Here is a 19844-nt window from a genome sequence, read left to right on the forward strand (position 1 = left end):
GTTTTGAAACATATTCTTGATATTTTTGTAAAACTTAAATTATACTTTAACAAAATATTCGTAAAATGAAGTGAAATTAGATATTTATATAAATTTTAATTCGTTAATTTAAAATTTAGTTTAAGGTGAAGGTGATATCGATAGTATTTAACTATGAAACAACGGTGAAACAGAAAAGTAAAACCAACATTTTACATCGTGAAAGATTTTTTAAGAAAGATTTTAGAACTTTAATTTTTTAATTGCCAGTGATTTCTTCTAAAAATAATAAGTAGGCATCTTTTGCACAACGAGGCCATGGTCTTTGTTTAATATACATATCATTTATTTCAAACCAATGGTTATTCTGACGTACCACATTAGTATAATGTCCTGTTTCAATAGATTTACCGTGATGAAAAATGCAATTAATTACTTTATATTTTTTTTTATTGATTTTAAGTACAGCTTTTGGTATATCTTTCATTCTGAAATTAGTTATTTTTGTTGTCGTGTCATGGTCAACAAAAACAATAGTAGTTGTAAAATTATAATTGTATTTTTTACATGAACGGTAGTTTTTGTATTCTTTTGCATGCACAATGATTACTGCACTCCCCTTCGACGTTTTTCCAATTATCTATATTATAATCAAAAACTTCTTGTAACGTATGTATGTGCATATGATCAGGTAGGCAAAGTGGCAAAATGTAATTTGATGTTGTGGTAGAACTCCTTTCATCGCAATTCGGACACCTTGTAACAACATTAATTTCGTGTTTGATAACATTTTGCAAAAACATAGATGCATTACAAAGATGTAAAAGAAATTCAGCAGCATCTTGCTGCTCACAAGCGGCATACTTTTTGTTTGTATATTCTCTTAATGCTTTAATATTAACAGGTGTTTTTACTATATATTGATTAAAAGAATGTTTTAGGAGATCAAAACCTTTGACCTCCAATAGAATCCTTCTAACAGATGAACAATGAAACAAACTCTGTATACAAGCGTTAACATAACAAGATACATTATCCTCATTTGGGAAACCATGAATAACCCAATTACTGTCAGATAACATATTTAATTTACTATTATTAGTTTGTGCGTCTAAAGTGTGTTTTGATACCGTCCACCGTCTATCTTGAACTGGATTGGGTCTACTAAACATGCAATCATTTGGAATAGTTAATTTTTGAAGATCGGGGCGATATTTTTGTCTTAATCTATTATATTGCAGGATCGCGGATGAATCAGCTTTAACATTTGTTGGATCAAAATTGATAAGATGTAAGCCTTGCAATTTCGTTACTCGTGATAAAGCGACATAAGTTTGTCCAGAACAAAATATAGAATTACCTGCTTCTACAATAGCATTTTCTAAACTTAAGCCTTGGCTTTTGTGAATAGTTATCCCGTAACTGTTACAGATCGGAAATTGTTGACGTATTATATATACCTTATCCATAATGACAAATTTGTATTCTAATTTAGGTATTGAATGTTCTGTACCATCCTTTAATTTTATACGGACACTGATAATTTCATCTCCCTTATCTTTAGCAATAGAAATTACGGTACCAATAGTGCCATTTACTAATCCAATGGAGACATCAATATTCCTCCTTATCATAACTTTTGAATTTATTTTTATTTTGATTACGCGCTCAATTCCACAAGCATTATCTTTGTCCTCATCTAACATTTTTAAAACTTTCTTTTGCAAATTTTTCGGACATTTGAAAGAATCGTTAGCTATAAGATTTATATCTTCAGAATCAATTCTACGCAGCATAGCATCATTTAAAATATCGCACATATTCCTCGTTGGTAACAAACATACAGTATCAGTAGGTAATTTTTCATATACCGCGCACAATTCTTGCATTATTTCAAGACTATTTGTACTTGAAAATTTTAGTGTTCGCTGTTGTAGAACATTGATATCTACATCAGTCAAAAATCCTAACCTTAGTCTACTGAGTATTTCGTTATATTGATTATCATTTTTTTGCCTCATGTTAATTGTCAGCTCATCGTACTCGAATAAAGTCCACAAATTAAATGAATTTATTGCTCCGATATATTTTTCAATATCTTTTTTCGCAACTTCAACGAAAGCAAAATTTTCTCGAACAGGTGGAAGTTGAAGCAAATCACCAAATACAATAATATGTATTTTTCCAAGCCAACCATCATCGCATTCGGAAGTATTGAAGATTTCAGTAAGACGTAAATGAATATACATTAATGTAATATTAGATACCATGGATATTTCATCAATAATAATCAAGTCAACATTTTCCAAGCTTTGCCGTATTTGTTTCAAAGCTGCAGGCGATAGTTCTTTATATTTCGCTGTACACCCATGCTCCACTGGTAAATGTAGAAGTCTATGAATAGTTAAACCAGAAACATTGTAAGCTGCTATCCCAGTAGGGGCTGTAACAGCTGTTTCTTTGTTACGTATTATTTTATTCCATGCGACAATAGTTTCGATCAAGAAACTTTTTCCAGTACCACCTGGGCCACTTATGAAAATTCTCAAAATTTTGTCATTAGACTGTAAGACAGAAGTAATTTTTTTGAAAATATTTGATTGATCTATATTAAACCTTGAGATAGAATTCTCTATATCTGTTTCGTTCATGACGATTTTTTCGGCCATATCTTTAAAATCTTTTATGGCATTCTCTATTTCCATCGGAACACAGCCTTCTGGCAAATTATCTGATTTAGATTTATTTTCTTGCGTTTCCAGCAATTGATTTTGAATAATTTCATTCATCTTTTCCATAGCTTCTCGTATCGTTTCACATTTATCATGATACTTCATTGCATCCATTAATTCGCATTGTTTTTTTTGAAATGCCATTGTAAAAGAATCTTCCCCATTTTTCAATTCATCGGTATCTCTCCAAGGTTGAAATAGCAGTAGTAGTGAATGATAATAATCTTCTGGTTGATTAATTGGATTATATTTCCAGTGATTTATAAGATAGGGCTTTTTTCGCTTTTTACAAAAGAGACCTCCTGGCATCTCATAATATTCTGCCTTATACACTGGTTTCTTTTTTATTATATCAAACCATTTTGCAAAGTCGTACAAACACAATGAATGTAATTCCTGAGGTCGGTTTGGATAATGGCTGTCAATTAATGAATCATAAAATATATCTGTTGAATCCGGTGATAGTTTTTTTATTTCTTTGAATGGTTTAAGTTTTCTATTTCGTATCATTCTAACGTCTAACCATCTAATTACAGTATCAGTATCTGTAGCATGAAGAGGATGCCCTAACAATGTGTCAGCTGCTTCTATTGCTCCGCACTCCCTGTGATTTAGGGCTCGCATAGAAAAAGACCAAAGCCGACTGCACAAAGACTTATTGGATTGAATATCGGAAAAATCTACAGTACTTTTTTCTCCTTTAGTTCCATAAGAGGATACATATTTTGTTAACAGGTGAGAAGACTCACAAATAAATTGCGCGTCATTATTACCTTCCCAAAGTACCAACAAAGCAGGCATATAATCGTTAATACATTGTTCATCTGGCCCTCGTGGTAAATCATAGAATCTGCTCTTATTTCTTAATTTTCTTTTGTTCGCAATAGCTACAGAAACTTCTCTTAAAACTAATTTAGACGTTATTGGACGGGAAAATCCAAAACGACAAGCGCTCTTGAAACCTGTTTTAGTTTTTTTCTTACGCATACAATAGTTATTATGTGTATGGCGTTGATAAGCCATAACACGTCTGTGAAGTTCCGGTGAAACATGTTTATTAGGTATTCGACATGTAATATTTTGTAAAATAAATTTTTGGATTTCTTTATTAGGGGCTTTACCATAAACGGGTGCGTCATGAATCCAAAATAAACAATGATAATGTGGTAATCCTCTGCCTTGATATTCACAAGCATAATAATAATGAGCTACTTTTCCTATTGGATGAGCCGAAGAAAGTATATAAGCTAGCATCGCTTGGAATCTATTCTGAATATACCTTGAAGCTGACACAGGATCAGCAGCTATAAGTTCGCTAATAGATCTTTTATCGTTTTCCCAACATTAGCTTCGCGTATGTATTCAGCTAATGCCGACCACATCCACTCACCAGGGCTTAAAGTAATAAAAAACGTAGCTGGTCCATACTCATTCATCATGCATTCTAAATCATTTCTAACCTGTTTCCAATATGCTTCAGTACCTCGCAAACGAGAAAAAATACTTTGTAAATTGGAATCTAATTGATCTTGTTCTAATTTTTCTGTGAGATCTTTTACTGTATATTTATAGCGTGGATTAACAACATTCAATTTATGAAAGATTCCAGCGCTGATTTGTCTTATGTTATTATTAAATAGCAAATAAAATAGGTACTGAATATTCAATCTAAACCGTGGGTGTTTAGATGTCAATCTTGCTCTTATATAATCATAATCCCTCAAACTTACAGATCTTTTTTCATGCTGCCCATACATTCCATAAGGATACAAGTCTGGAAAACATTTTAAATCTAAATCTTCGGCACGGACATCTAAAGCAGTAGCATATATCTGGAGCATCTGATATAATTTTGAATCAGTTTCATTAATTCTTTTTGTATGTAATGGATAAATAGTATACTGTTCATAATATGGATCTGACTGAAACTTCTGTGTTAGTAATGCAGCTATTTGCGGTTTTTCATTTATGTTTGTTTCCTGATCAATTTTGTCACCATTTTGATTAGCTATATTGTTATTTTCAGTATCGTGCTCATGCACATTATTTTGTGTATTATCATTTTCATTATCTGCAGCCAAATCTTCATACTGTAAATTAAGATTTTCAAGAATGTCTTTAATTTGTTCAGGACAAGACGGTATCTGTATATTAAAATACAAAGGATTCCAACGTTTTAACCAATGCAAAGCATGCCAAATTTTCTTAACATCGACATAATCTTCCCAAATAATTTTTCCCTTTGTCGGATTACCTCGTATTAAAATAAACATTTCATGATTAATGTTTAGAGGATCGGTATCTGGACAAATTTTTTTCAAAGTTTCCTCTAAAGGTAACGGTAAATGAAAAGTTCGACCTGTCACTTTATCAATTTTGCAATAATTAGGTAAATTTTTCTTCATCACGGTACCCATTTTAACAACTGTTTGGAAAGCTTTCGCTCGTTGTATCAACATTTTTTCATAAGTATTTAAAGTTTTGATTTCATCAGGGATTTCTTTAACATAAAGTTCATTTAAAACACATGTAGATGGTAATGTATATTTTTTTAACTTACCACTACAGCTTTTACAAATAAATTCATTATTGAAATTTGGGGAATTGTATAATTCTTTTAATCTTTTCCAGTAATTTAGTTTTTCAGGAATATTAACATCGAGCAATTCTTCCACCAAATTCGTTTTATCGAAATATTTATCAACAGATTCTATACTGCGCTCACAACAAAGCTTTTCACAAGAAACGCAAGGAATTTTAGGTGGATCCATATCTATTTTTGTGTACGCTTTTATTCCCTCGCTATATTTGTCTTTTATTTGAGTTTCGTTTAAGCAATTTCATACTTAGTGCTATTAATCAATATTGCTGCTTGTTCAGCATTTAATGCAATATTTTTCAATTCCTCGATATCAATATTATTCAAAGCACTTTCGATTTTTTCAATTTGTTTGTAATTATCAATTATTTTATATAAAAATCGTTGATAGTGCGGAGTTTTGGATAATGGACGGATAAAATGTTTAATTTTAAAAATTTTGATGTGCATGACAAAGGTTTACTATAACAAATAATCGGATGGCCTTTTTTCTCTGAATTATGAGATTGTGCTGAACAATTATCAATTGTTTTCAAAAAATTGTAAGCATTGATATATGTAACATCGATTAAATTTTGAAATAAATTGTTAAGTTCATTCAATACATCCGGATCAACTTTTTTACAATAATCATTACATTGCCAAATTTTACTTTTAATATTTGATTCAATAGTCGGTAAAATATTCATTGTTTGTCCTTGTTCGTTCACAATAATATGTGTTTCTATTTTATCATTAATTTTTCCACTCGTGAAATCGTATGTTGATTCTCCAAAATATCCTTCCGAAGAAGAAGTATGTTTAGGTAAACCACATAAAGCAGTAAGTGCATAAGAACAATTTTCGTCATCTATTATTGGTTCACCACCTAGTCTAGTTAAGGAAACTTCAATTTTTTCCTTAACATTAAGCAATTCTTTTTTTACTTTTGAAATATGATTATCTCGAACATAAAAAGCAGACATGACCAATTTATCAGCTTCTATCCTACGATCTAATACAGATGTACAATCTAATTTTTGCATAACATTTTGAATATATTTTTCTTTTGTTTGTATTAAATTTTTAGTAGACTGCTTTATCATGATAGATTTGTATTTCTTTGCTATTTTTTTAGCTATACTAGTTTTATTTGCAACTACGCTTCGTTTTAAGCTAATTTCGTGTCTCTTGGTTTTATTTCTAATCAAAATTTTGTTCTTATTCGATTCGTAATAGTTTTTCACGCTAGCTAATCGTTTCTCTTTATTTAAGTGATAATGTAATCTTCGCTTTTTCAAAATTTCTTCTTTATTTTCTTGATAATACTTACGTTTTCTTGATAATTTCTCAGCTCTGTCAATATCAAACTGACGAAGAAGTTGTGAAACAGCAGAAGGAGATTTTGATTTCTGTCGGATATTATTTTTCTTAAATTCATAGTAAGCTTTGTTGTTTTTTGACTTGTTTTCTTTGCTTTGCTTATAATGATTACGTTTTTTTGAAAGCCCGTTATCTTTTGAAATAGACTCTAAAAATGGTGGTTCATAATTAACGTCACTTTCAATATTTTTTGAATTTAAATCCAAATAAACAGTAGATAATTGACTTTTTTTTTCATTATAACTGTTACAGTCAGATGAAAAATTAATGTTTGATTGATTAGCAGGTAAGGAGTGTCTTAAACTGCAGTTGTTAAAAAATGAATTTGATTTTGAAGAGATGCTTTTCTCTGTTAGTCCAACTTTTTGTGAAATTGGGTTATCTTGAACCATTTTCTGTGTACTGCATATTTTATTATTAATTGCATACAACTGTTTTTCATTAATATGTGAGTTATTATGTACCGAGGCCTTACCTACGTTTGTATCATTATGTTGTTTATTAACAGTGAAAATATTAGATTTAGAGAAATTGTCAATGTGCCGTTCATGTTGTTTTTCAGCTTTAATAATTGGCACTACATTAATGGACGGTTCCTCTATTTTTTCTAAAAACAATAAATATACATCTTTGGCATACAAAGGCCATAAGAATTGCTTCAGTTCTGAATCACTCACTTTTAACCATTTATTTTTGTCACGTAGCATATTTGTGTAATGACCATGGTAAAGGCTGTCGCCATGATGAAATATAACACTTATAACTTTGAAATAATTATTATTTATTGAAACTGTTTCATCTGGCACATTTTTAATTTTTAAATTAGTATATTTTGATGGCTCACCGTTCTCGTTAATTTTAAATAAGTTCAGTTGCAAAATTAAAAGCTCATTATCTGTAGTCAATTCCGTCTTCTCAATTTTTTTATGTTGACATCCATTGTTACAAGTAATGTCTGTAACATTCCAACTTCCTACATTATAATTCACGAGGTCCTGTAAACTTAATATCTCCTCATTTTGTGGAAGTGCCAAAGGAAATATATAGTTTAGAGTAGGTTTTAAAAAATTAGTTTCATTGCAATCGGGACATTTTAGAACAGTATTCAATTTATGATTCAATAGATCATGTAAAATAATAGATTTCTCACACAGATGCATAATAAATTCAGCAACATCCTGTTGAGCTCTAATGGTATACTGCTTATGAGTATATGCTCTAAGAGCAAAAACATCAACAATCTCTTTTCTGATATAATTTTTGAAAAAAACATTAATCCCTGTTAAATCTAAAGTTTCATTGAATCTCAGTCTTATAGGTTTACAGTGCAATAAGCTTTGTAAAGATGAGTTTGCATAACAAGATACGCTATCATTATTTAGTAGCCCAACAACATGAACACAATCATTAGATATATTAGGACGAACTTTAGTCATTACTGAACAATATTTGTTCTGAAACGTGTTATTTTGTAGTACCGTGCTCTGCACTTGACCAGCTTTTGTGCTAAGAGATTTTAATAAAGAAGTTTTATTTGCTTGTCTTTTCAAAAAAGGTTGTGAACTTATATGCTTGTTATTGTCAAAAATTATAGGGAAATGGGTAATGTGATTATTTTCAAACATTTCATAAAGATGTTTACGTAATTTGAGAGAATCATAACAAATTTTAGCAGGATTTTTTTGGAAAACCAACGACGTTGCAAATGCTATTGCATAAACACCGCAATCATCAGAATTTGGTTGATTCTGCACTGTAGGATAATAAATAGGAATTTGGTCAAAATATGGAAATAACTTTCTTAAAAATATTTGATTGCACTCGTGCAAATACTTTTTATTTAAAGAATCATATATAAAATAGATTTGGTATCATAGTAACAACAAATCCAATGACCATTAATACATTTATTACACAAATCATCACAGCTATGTAATATTTGGACATGGAGAACGTTTCGTGATATAGGTTTTATACGGCTCGAATTAGGATCAAGCATTACATTTGTAAGATACAACGTAGAACGTGGTTCAAAAATAGTCTCATTAGACAGCATGCTATGAAATTTATCAATATGTGTATCCTGTAACCGAGATCCATCAAGAATTCTTGACATTTCATCATTTTCAAGAACAAATATTTTTTTTTGTTTTTCCATTTCAAATAATAAAAAACACAGAAATTTATTAAAATTTTAGAACATACAAAACTAAAAATGGGCACACGAAGCTGCCAACGTATAGGGGCGCACGAAGCTGCCAATGTAGGGGCGCACGAAGCTGCCAACTTAGGGGCGCACGAAGCTGCCACCGTAGGGGCGCACGAAGCTGCCAACTTAGAGGCGCACGAAGCTGCCAAATCAGAGGCGCACGAAGCTGCCAAATTAGGGGCGCGCGAAGCTGCCAAGTTTGGGATGCACGTAGTTACCAAAATGATTATGGTAGAGACTTGATGGCGATCCAAACCCTGAAAAAATAAATTATATATCAGTAGTGACAAATTATTCAATTGATTATTTTGAAGGATTTATGAGCGAAAATTAAAAAAAAAGTAGCTTACTTTCTCTCAAATGATATCTTCCGTTTATTTCGATCCAAAGTATTCCTGTAAAAGTTTTATGAATGATGTAATGAAATAAGACATACTACTTTATACGAAAGAAATACATAATTTATAATGTTCCTAAGACAAAATATTTTTTAATTAAACAGTTCATGATAAATTACATTGTACATTATGGTGTCCCTTATTTAGAAAACTACCTCTAGCGACTATAATCCTGGTAATATGGATTTTTCAAACTTAAAAGTTTTTTTTTTTTCAAGGGAAAAGTAGGACTCGTAGAGGCACCTGTTAGAAGGGCCAAAAAAATTTCAAAAAAATTGAAAACATTTTTTTATGACAAACTTTTGATCTGAGCCCGGCGCTCTTCGCTAGAGGCGGTTTGGTAAATAAGGGACACCCTATTGTACATGTACATATTCTTTAAGGAAAGCTAACCATAAATTATAAATAAAAAATGATATTTATTTTTGTATATATGTTAAATTATTTAATAAATATATATTAAACTATTGAATATACTCAGGTACACTTAAAAAAACTTTAAATTTGTATTATTTTATTTTTATTTCAATTCTGGGATCGAAGAGCCCTAAGACTTTACAAACAGGCTTGAAACACACATAATTCTGTTATCTATAATTTAAAGAAAATGTTAAAAATGACAAATATTTTGTTTAAAGTGTAGATAACTTTTTAAAAATGAACTTATTTGCAAATTCCCACACTCGGACCAGAATTATGTATATATTTCATGCCTATCTGCAAAGTTTTAGTGTTCTTCGATGCCCAGAATTAAAGTATGCGGTGAGTTAAAAAATGAAAATTATGAATTTTTGCCTTTGAAGTCATGTTTTACCTGGTAAATGGCATTTATAAAAATTTTAAGTTTTTAAAGTGTACCTGAGTATATTCAATAGTTGATAATATATATTTTTTAAATAATTTAGTATATATATAATATACATATACATTACTTTTATAATTTAAGGTGGTTAGGCTGTTATAGTCCACTACCCGATCTTTACAGTATTTCTACAGGTATGTCAATAAACAACATTTAACTAATGATCACAGATAATATATCCATTCGAATTTATCAATGTCAATTTTCTTCATTCGAAAGTAACCCTAATCCACAATATTTACAAAATGTATGTACTTATAATCTACCAGTATGTTTCATGTTTTTAACTGGTCCTAGTGATCAATCTTTATTTATTAAATTATAAAATGATAATGTACGACTATCGTGTAGATTATTGTTATTTTCTAATAAAATAAATAAATATATGGATGAATTAGCAGAGGTTAACGTTAAAATGTAATTTATGGAGCTGGCAAATTGATATGCGTCAAATAGGTAGTATTGGATTATAACAGGTAAAGATATTATATACAGTACATTATACATGTATATGATGTATATATTATACTCATCAAGATTACAACAAAAAGTTATGCTTATTATTTGAATGGTTGGTGATTTTCCAAAACTCTAGTCCGTATCTTAAATTCTAACCTCAACATATTGTTGTTCTACCTGCACCAAATTTGTTTTTTTCGAAATTAGAAATAATTGATTGAGATATATATACTGCCCATCATCCCACCGAGCAACCCAGCAGAAAAATTAACACTTGGGCACTTATAATAAGCCTCAATTTTCTAGCAAAGCACATAATCTGCTTATATACAATTTTCAAAAAATAAAAAGAAACTAGACTTATAATAATTATATAATAATTACTTACTTTGATACTAAGAAATATCCTTCTTCACACATGCACAGGAGTTTTCTCACGATTTTTTGTTGAGGAGGATTCTGGAAACAAAGAGATCCGCACCTAGCGATAGGCACCATTAAAATAACATGCCGATTTTAGTTTTACGTTCAGGTATATCCACCAGATTCGACTATATATATACCTGTATGTATTAGCTGATTATCCGCGATCCGCAAACAAAGGTTGCACGCGCGCCATCTGCTAGGGGAGCGCCAAATTCAAATAGATTACAACTGTAGTGTAAATTAAACAACTTCATTATCTACTTATTTTAAAAAACACAGACAGACGGAGAAGACTAGTATACATATTTATTGATAGCTAAGTAATGTGTAATGTGTGCAGAATTATATTATAATTTTTAATTCATATATACTCATTTTAAGAAACACAGGCAGACAAAAAAGACTATTAAATCTAAAAATAATCCAGTTAAAATTTACGTACGATACATATATGATTTGTGTAAGATCAGTTTTTTAAAATAAAAAATCAATAAAATAATAATACCTGATGCACCTTTTCTAAAATGATGTCTACCGATGGAAAAGATATATGTATATAATAAAATATATGTAAAGATATATATATATTATGTATCTACAAAAATGATGGAGTAAGGAGAAAATAAAAAAAAAACATCATCTAAAAAATATAGTCCACTTAAGTAGGCTACAGTGCGTATGAAAAGAATGGTACACAAATAAATGTTTAAATAAAAAATCAGAAAAAGTTTTAATTCATATATTGTTACATTATTTTAAATTAATTGTTATATTAACTTGTATATAGTTACAGCAAGATGTTTGTTCAAATTATTCACTTTTGAAATCATTTCCTCAATTTATAAAAATAACCAAAACTATTGTCACTTATTATTATAACTTCTTCGACATAAGTATAGGAAAATTAATAAAGAATTATTATACAAATGTTCCCTTCACTTAAAAAATCTTCTCTACTTCATTCGTCAACCAAATAAAGCCTGTTCTTATTTGATCCAGTCATTATCCGAGCACTGGGAAGGGCGCATCTGAGTGATCTATTTGAAAAATAATATATACATTTTAAATTATCGTTGTGAGATATAAGAATTTTTGTTATAAGTATTATTATAAATATTTATTTTATGATTATTCAAGCTTAACATTCTTAATCATGACATTATTTCCTTACCCCAACAATACTATAAAATAGATTAACGTCTATCTCCATTGACAAAAATTCTAGTATCATGAGTAACGTATACAATTTTTGTAGAGTTCATCCAAAGTTAGTGCATGAGACACGCATCACTGATCAGTTTTCCAACAATCTCCAACAGTATTTTATTCACTATTGCCAGCAACTGTAACAAATTTAAAAATAAAAATTAGAATTTATCATAAAAATGCATGCACGTTAAGATGAAAACAGTAATTGAATATGATTGTGACAATTTATAAACTTGTTGAACGATAATGAAACACATAAAATGAAATACACGATGCATAAAAAAGAAAGAAAAAATACTTGTATGATTTGATTCTCAATAAGCCTTACAGATCATTTTTTGTGTGCGAATAAAAAATGTATATGCTTCTCTTTGTTATGATGCAAATATTATTGTTTTTACCTTAACTAACAAGGTCAACTTATCCACTTGACTCGCAGTAGTTACAACACCATGCAAATTATATTTTTTTGTATTACTTAGTTGCGCATGAACACATTTATCAGCTGTTGAATAATTGTCGTTTTGATTTATAAAATGCATACAGCATTTATGTCATTGAATTTGATTACTTATTACCTTTTAGAATATCCTATTACAATCCTAAAAAAAATACCAATAAAAATGACACAAAGTATTACAGTTCAATAATAATAATCAATAAAAAGGTATTATAAAGTTTTAACTTATCTGATAAATAAAATATTGTTCCTTGTTCAAAATTCGTGCGACTTCTTTTTTCTACTCTTTTATTTGTACATCATGATTATATCAAACATTCAAGTAAATATAAACAATATGTGAATGTTAGAGGGGTATTAAACAAACTGATATTCAAATTCAATATTTGTAGGTTAAGTTTTGAGTTCTGAGCAGTTTATTTTAAACTATCTGTTGAAGAAAATTGGTACTATTGCAAGTACAAACTGTAGAGTAACCCAACAGTGCCCTCAAGCGGAGCTCGGAGGTCCGAATAGACGGTGTCTTGCGTCACATGCATTGTACATGGGGGAAAGTCCGACGGCCGGAACTCGGAACGCGGAACTATGATTCAAATTTTGACCACGCGTGGCGCTGATTGCTCCTTATAGTAATAAAATCGGCGCGGCAGCCGGCAACCTAGCGCACGTGATGATCTCCCGCATTGTCCTTTGTCTCTATCCGGCCGTTATTTCAAAAAAGATTCGGACGTGCACATATATCGGCACTGAGAGATTTGTGAAGCTTCTTGTTTTCTTCTTGAAAAATGAGCGAAAGGCAAGGCCTATTGAATAACATGGCTGATTTGAAAATTAGGAATGAAGGTAAGAAAAGGTCCTTTTATAAAAGTATTAGTAACAATTTCAAAGTAAACGCACGCACGTATTCTTAAAAAAGTGTAAAATCTTGTCCAGTTGCAATTTTTCTGTAATTTCTTTATTGCGATTCTTCATTTTATTGCAATCAAAACAATGGTTTTTTGATCAGACTGTCTAAAGCCCTTTTTCGCGTTCGCAAAATCGTACAAGAAAATCTGTAAAATAAAGGGAAAACCAAGTTCGGTGTTTCTCAAGGGCGGTGTTACAGTTACATGAGTTATTTTTTTTTACGTGAACATAAACATTTAAATAATAATCCTTTGGGGAACTCTGAACTTGATTTTCCGTCGTTTCTTCGCATACGCAAAAGAGCCTTTAGATGATCGTTTTTTAATATTAAATTAAATTATAAATCATTCAAAAAGAATAAAAAAGATATCTAAATTTACAGAAATGAAAACTTGAATGGTAATCAAGAAGAATTTCTTGATGATTCCGACTTCAAAGTGGATAATGATAGCTTAAATGGCAACCAGCAAGATCGTCCTGATGCTGATTTAGACGTAGAAATGAGAGAAATGGAGGAGTTGATAGAAAACCCTCCAGATCGTTGTAAGTCACACTTTGCAATTTATTAACTATGTTGATTTGCTATAATTTATATTATTCTATTCTATTTTTAATTTATGTCAGTTATTCTACAAGGACCTCTGCATGGTCAGTACAATGGAATTGCTGGACACAGACCATTCTTAGGCATAGGTGCTGCTGGTAATGCACAAGAACCTCTGCAGAATCAGCAAAATGGCATAGCTGGACAGGGACCATTTCTAGGCCAGGGTGTCGCTGATGAAGCTCAAGGACATTTACAGGCTCAGCGCAATGGCATTGGTGGCCAAGGTCCACTGCTAGTAGGCCCGGGTGCTGCTGATGGAGCTCAAGGCCCTTTGCAGGCCCAGCGCAATGATGTCGCTGAACAGGAACCATTGATAGTGGGCCAAGGTGCTGCTAATGGTGCCCGAAGACGTATTCAGGGTCAGCAAAATGGCATCGCTGGAAATCAGAGACCATTACAGCACCAGAGAGCTGCTGCTGGTGCCCGAAGGCCTATGCAGGGTCAACGTAATTGCTTTGCTGGACAAAGACCATTACAGCCCCAGAGAGCTGCTGCTGGTGAACGAAGACCTCTACAGAACCTTAACAATAATGGTGTTGAAAGACAAGGAAGAAACGCTGGAGGAAGACAACAGGATGAAGCAGATCATCAGGGAAGCCCAGTGCAAGGAAACGCTAGAGAAGAGTTGCCTCTTAGAAACCAAGCTCAAAATGGTTTGTAAAATTTTTAATACCAAAATATTAACCCATATTTACAGAATAATTTTTTTTTGAATTGTTAATGACTTATTATGTTCATTATAATTGTAGGTATGAAACGTGGAAAACGAGGAGTTAGGGGTGGTCGTAAACTAAGAAAAAAAATTCCACTCAATCCTTATCAACAAGGATTAAAAACGTGGCAGAACTATTTCTTAACATGGTAGAAGAAAGCACCAACCGCACAAGGGCAAGGCTCGAAGGAGAAAGGGAGTTGAGAGAGAGAGAGTTGGCTGAAGCAGAAGAAGAAGATTACGAACAAGAAGAAGAAAAATAAAATAAAAATTAGTTCAGAAAATATGCATGCATTTAAAGAAGTCTAAATTATTTCAATAAAAAGGTGTGACTAAATGCATGGCTATTAATGTCATTATATTTAATCTTTTACTTTATTATAAAATAATACTTGAAAATTATAGTTAATACTTTATTTATTAATTTATGCTAATCAATACTAAAATAATAAATTTTGATGTAACAGCCTGCGTACATTAGAGAAAAAAAATAAAATCAGTAAAAATGATGAATTTAGTTCTCAAAAAGTTATATTTGGATATCATTTCATGTATTAATATATTAATATGTTAAAAATTCTTTATGATCTCTCTAAACAGCAAAATCGTAGATGTTTTATGATTTAGATTTGAATTTTGTATTTTAACTTGAGAAACTATAAAGTTGTAGCCATTTGCCAAAATAAGTAGATGAGTAAAAATACAATGCGATTATATCATTTCAAATTTTTATTTTATTTACAAAGAAATTTTTCATATAAATTAATTGATAATTTTGCTATTTGTACGGAATATAATTCATTAACAGATTCAACTTTTAATTTTATTAAATGCTGATAGTTTATAACAGCTCTCGCTGACTTCTTGAATTATTTTATATTATTCTTATATTTTATGTATAGCATCCTCATACTTTGAATAAATCCATATGTTCATTCTTGAATTGAGTTTTTATTTTCATTCCTGATAGCTGCAAAAAAGGAATGTTTGTTATGTAACACTTTTTATACTCAATAAAATAACGATTATAAAATAAAATAAATGCAGCTTACTTTGTAATATTTTGGCATTGACTTAATTTTGTAAGGATCTCGAGCTACTCAAAAACACTGGTTAGCTTGATCCAAGTTTCTCAAGATATTTGAGAATGCACACACAATGATATCAGTAGCTTTACTAGTTTTAAGGCGCCTGGAAGGTACAGCATCAGAAGGGTAGAGAGTTTCAAATTCAAGTAATAATAGTTGTACATAATTGTCAATTTTTTTGTCTGGATAAGTTTACAATGATAACTCCTTGCTAAAGACTTCCTTTTGCTGGTAAAAAATATTGAAGTCCTATAAATTTTGTAGGTTAAATGTTTCCATACAGACTTAAGATCCGATGTCACTTTGAATAGTTATAAGATGATACCAATTATAAAGCAATCGATAACTATTGTGATTCGTTCACTAGTTTATCCAAGAAAAATCTATGCAAAAACCAACCTTGTAATGGAATATTTGGCTCCTTCTTATCCTCAAATTGATCTTATTCTGTAGAATTTTTTGCAGTCCAGCTGATTCCAAAAGTTTTAGCACTTTGAATTAAAACTTTCAATTTGTTCCCAGTACTGAAATTACGATTCAGATAAAAGTTTGCACTACTTCCAGTAGTAGATAGGTAGTACATCACAGTTCCACACCTAAATTTTCTATAGGAAAATTGCTACCAGCATGAATTTATCAGGCTTATGTAGTAGCACGTTAAGCAGCAACCTTTTGAAATTAAAAGTTTGAAATGAAGAACTAAGCACTGGAGAACGAACTCTCTTGGATTTTGACAATGTATGCTGTTGATAAATTAACCTAGAATAAAATGAAATAATTCAGTGAACCTAAAGAAAATAAAAATAAATATCCTAATAGAATAAATTAAAAACAATAACTACCGTAAGAATTAAGATACATAGTATGTAAGATGAAGTGATTAACTGAGAAAATATGATCCTGCTGCTGCAAGTGCACAACTGTTATATGGTTTACCAATGTTTACAAATGTCCTCTTGTAGACCTCTTGTGACTCTATTGACTGGTTATCATTATCCTCCGTATCTACTTTATGGATGCTGTCTCGTCTATGAACCTTAAAATAAGAATACAAAAGGATTTACACACAAATTATGACTAAGATTATCATTAAATTTTAGTAAAATAAACAAAAAAGCTAAAACTGATATTTTTCCATCTTCTATACTAACATGAACAAGTTATTATTACTAAAAAACAATACAATATTCTGTAATTAAAAAGTCATATCTTTGAATGAACAGCGGCTTTTATTGTGTACACTTCATTCCTCAATATGCAAAACATTTAGAATGTATGCTGAGCTCGTGTAAAAATGAACTTTTTAATAATTTTTGACTAGGAAGTCACCACGGTGACCAAACGTTCTTTGATGCATGCATTTTGAGGCACAGAATTCAATTTGATTGTTTTCAAGCTTCAAAATTCTAAGATTTATTTTTATTAAATTGTTAAATAACAAAACACCTGATAATATTGAGCACAGAAATCATAAAATTTAGATTATACTCCTCAAAAAATATAAAAAAACATATTTATTACTGTTGTAAACTCATATCATATATATGGGTAATTCTGCCGTAAATGGCTCAGATTGCGTCCAAGGCTTGTATGCGAATGTTCAATGGAAAAACTATGTTCAATCTGGGTCTGTTACTGCAGAATCATATCAAATTCATATTATACGCCTTAAAAAGATAAAACCAAAATTGAAAACAGTTTCCCACAGTTTGAGAATACAACAATTTTTTGTTAGGTTTGTATTAAAATCATAATACCTTGTCCTTGCCTATTTGATTAAACCAAATGTGTGGAAAAGTAAAGCCAGTAGCAACAGCAGCATAGTTGAGAGCATAGTAAAACAGCCAGTTATTGTTCTTACGATGATGCCTCTTAACCAGTCACCATTCTCATTTAACCCGTTAATTTGATTGACTGCTGAAAATGATGGAGTTTGTCGCACTGAAACTTGAGGCCAAGCAGTCTATTACTGTTATTGTGGATTTAAGATGGAACAGTTTCTTTTTATACCACCATAATCAATTAAGTAATATAAACTTTCACAATATCTTTTCTGCTTATATATATATATATTACTGACAGTGCTTAATGTACATAACCAACATAATAAGTAACTACCTCCATGAAGCAGTTCGCACTCCAAGTAGTAACTGTGATGTTAAATTATGTATCACTAACCATGCTTAATATACATATAACCAACATCATAATGAGTAAACTACCTCATGCAGCAAATCGCACTCCAAAAGTGGTAATTGTGATGCTAGTATAGTATCTTGGTTAAAAGTATTAACTTTTTCACTCACAAATTATAATTGATTGATTCACAAGATTTGTTTATATTAAAAAAATTTTAAATAGCAGAAGACCGGTTCTCTCTTCTCTGATGACTACATAGTGATGTATATATCGTACGTATACGTATACTAGCCTTACTTTATAAGCGGAAGTCACGTGACCGGAAGGCTGAAAAATATCGGGAGACGAAGACCGCAGCAAGCGAAGGCGAAAATAAACTCGCAAATTTCATTTATTTATAACTCATTGTAGAAAGACTGTTGGAATATAAATCTTTTTTTATGTGAAAGATAAGATAAAAAACTTTTGCATAAGTACTTCTAAGCCACATGTAAGGTTAAAAATCCGCTTTAATAAACGAACAGGAGTTGAAGAAGTAGCAATATCAAAGTATATAAGGGCCGCCATGCAGCGCCCGAAGACGCGTACGTACTGTTAGTTACTTATACTTGCCATCGTGGCGCTGTCGCGCCCCTGATAAAACAAGATGGTTATCCTCAATATAAAAGAACAGATAATAGTTCTGAAAATCATATTATAGAACTAAATAAGGAAGAAATTCCAGTTAATAATTCAATGGTTGTACCATACAATGAATTTTTGTTAATGAAATACAAATGCCACATAAATGTTGAATTTTGTGCATCTATTCAGAGTATAAAATATATCTATAAGTATATTCACAAAGGTAGTGACAGAGCATTTGTCAGAATTTTAAAATCTCAAAATGATGATTGTAATAAAAAAAAAACGACGAAATTACAATTTATGTTGATGGTAGATATCTTAGTCCAATGAAAACAGTTTGGCGATTAAAAATTTCTGATTTGTATTGGAAGTCATAAAGTTGAAAATATGCCTGTATTTGAAAAGCACAAAACTTATAAGATATTTGAAATGAGTAAAATTAAAAGTGCAATAAATAGTTGGCAAACACTATTAACAGCTTGGTTTAAATTAAATAAAATAGATGATTTTGCAAAATCTTTAAAATACGTAAATATTCTAGGACATTATATATTTAATAAGACAAAAAAAAATGGAAAAGAGAAAAATGTAAAGAAAAATATTACAATCGGTAGATTAAATGTAGTTTCACCTAAAGATCATGAAAGACATCAATTACAGTACATATAATGGCATTGCTATTGCGATAGGAGAACATGATTCTCAAATTATGGATATTTTTGAAAAAGCAAGCACTGTTATGTTACCAATTCAGTTAGGACAGTTTTTTGCATGGTTCTTACTTTCAGAAAATATTCAAGGTCATGATATATGAAATAATACAAAAATAGTTTCACAGAAGATTTTACGAAAAATGAACTAACAATACATTTGAGTAAGTTAATCATACAAATTCGTGTTAATTCTGTGAAGAAAGGGGGGGGGCTGTAAGAGCTGTAGGGGGGGGGGGCATGCAAATCTTTAAAATAACATGAAATGAACGATTTTTAGGTTATTTTATGAGGGGGCCAAGTGGGGGGCTATGGGGAGGGTTATAGCCAAAATAACGATATAATAAGGAAGATATATTG

At 30.8% G+C, this 19844-nt stretch overlaps 1 protein-coding gene and 2 long non-coding RNA genes across 3 annotated transcripts; 1 reads left to right on the forward strand and 2 right to left on the reverse strand.

Moving 5' to 3' along the window:
- Positions 1-11336: 11336 nt before the first annotated feature.
- Positions 11337-12989, reverse strand: LOC116418258. The gene is made up of 3 exons (XR_004228323.2): positions 12637-12989; positions 12198-12369; positions 11337-12063 (listed from the first exon to the last, which is right to left on the reverse strand). It is a non-coding gene; the product is annotated as an uncharacterized LOC116418258 (long non-coding RNA).
- Positions 12990-13510: 521 nt separating this feature from the next.
- LOC116418260 lies at positions 13511-15073 on the forward strand. Its single transcript, XM_031933297.1, has 4 exons — positions 13511-13548; positions 13984-14144; positions 14226-14861; positions 14958-15073. Exons 1-4 carry the CDS (start codon positions 13511-13513, stop codon positions 15071-15073), a joined length of 951 nt encoding a protein of 316 aa, XP_031789157.1.
- Positions 15074-15631: 558 nt separating this feature from the next.
- LOC116418259 lies at positions 15632-16018 on the reverse strand. Its single transcript, XR_004228324.1, has 2 exons — positions 15973-16018; positions 15632-15890 (listed from the first exon to the last, which is right to left on the reverse strand). It is a non-coding gene; the product is annotated as an uncharacterized LOC116418259 (long non-coding RNA).
- Between the last annotated feature and the right edge of the window lie 3826 nt (positions 16019-19844).

Source organism: Nasonia vitripennis, unplaced genomic scaffold (genome assembly GCF_009193385.2).
Source record: "Nasonia vitripennis strain AsymCx unplaced genomic scaffold, Nvit_psr_1.1 unplaced0119, whole genome shotgun sequence".
Lineage (NCBI taxonomy): Eukaryota > Metazoa > Arthropoda > Insecta > Hymenoptera > Pteromalidae > Nasonia > Nasonia vitripennis.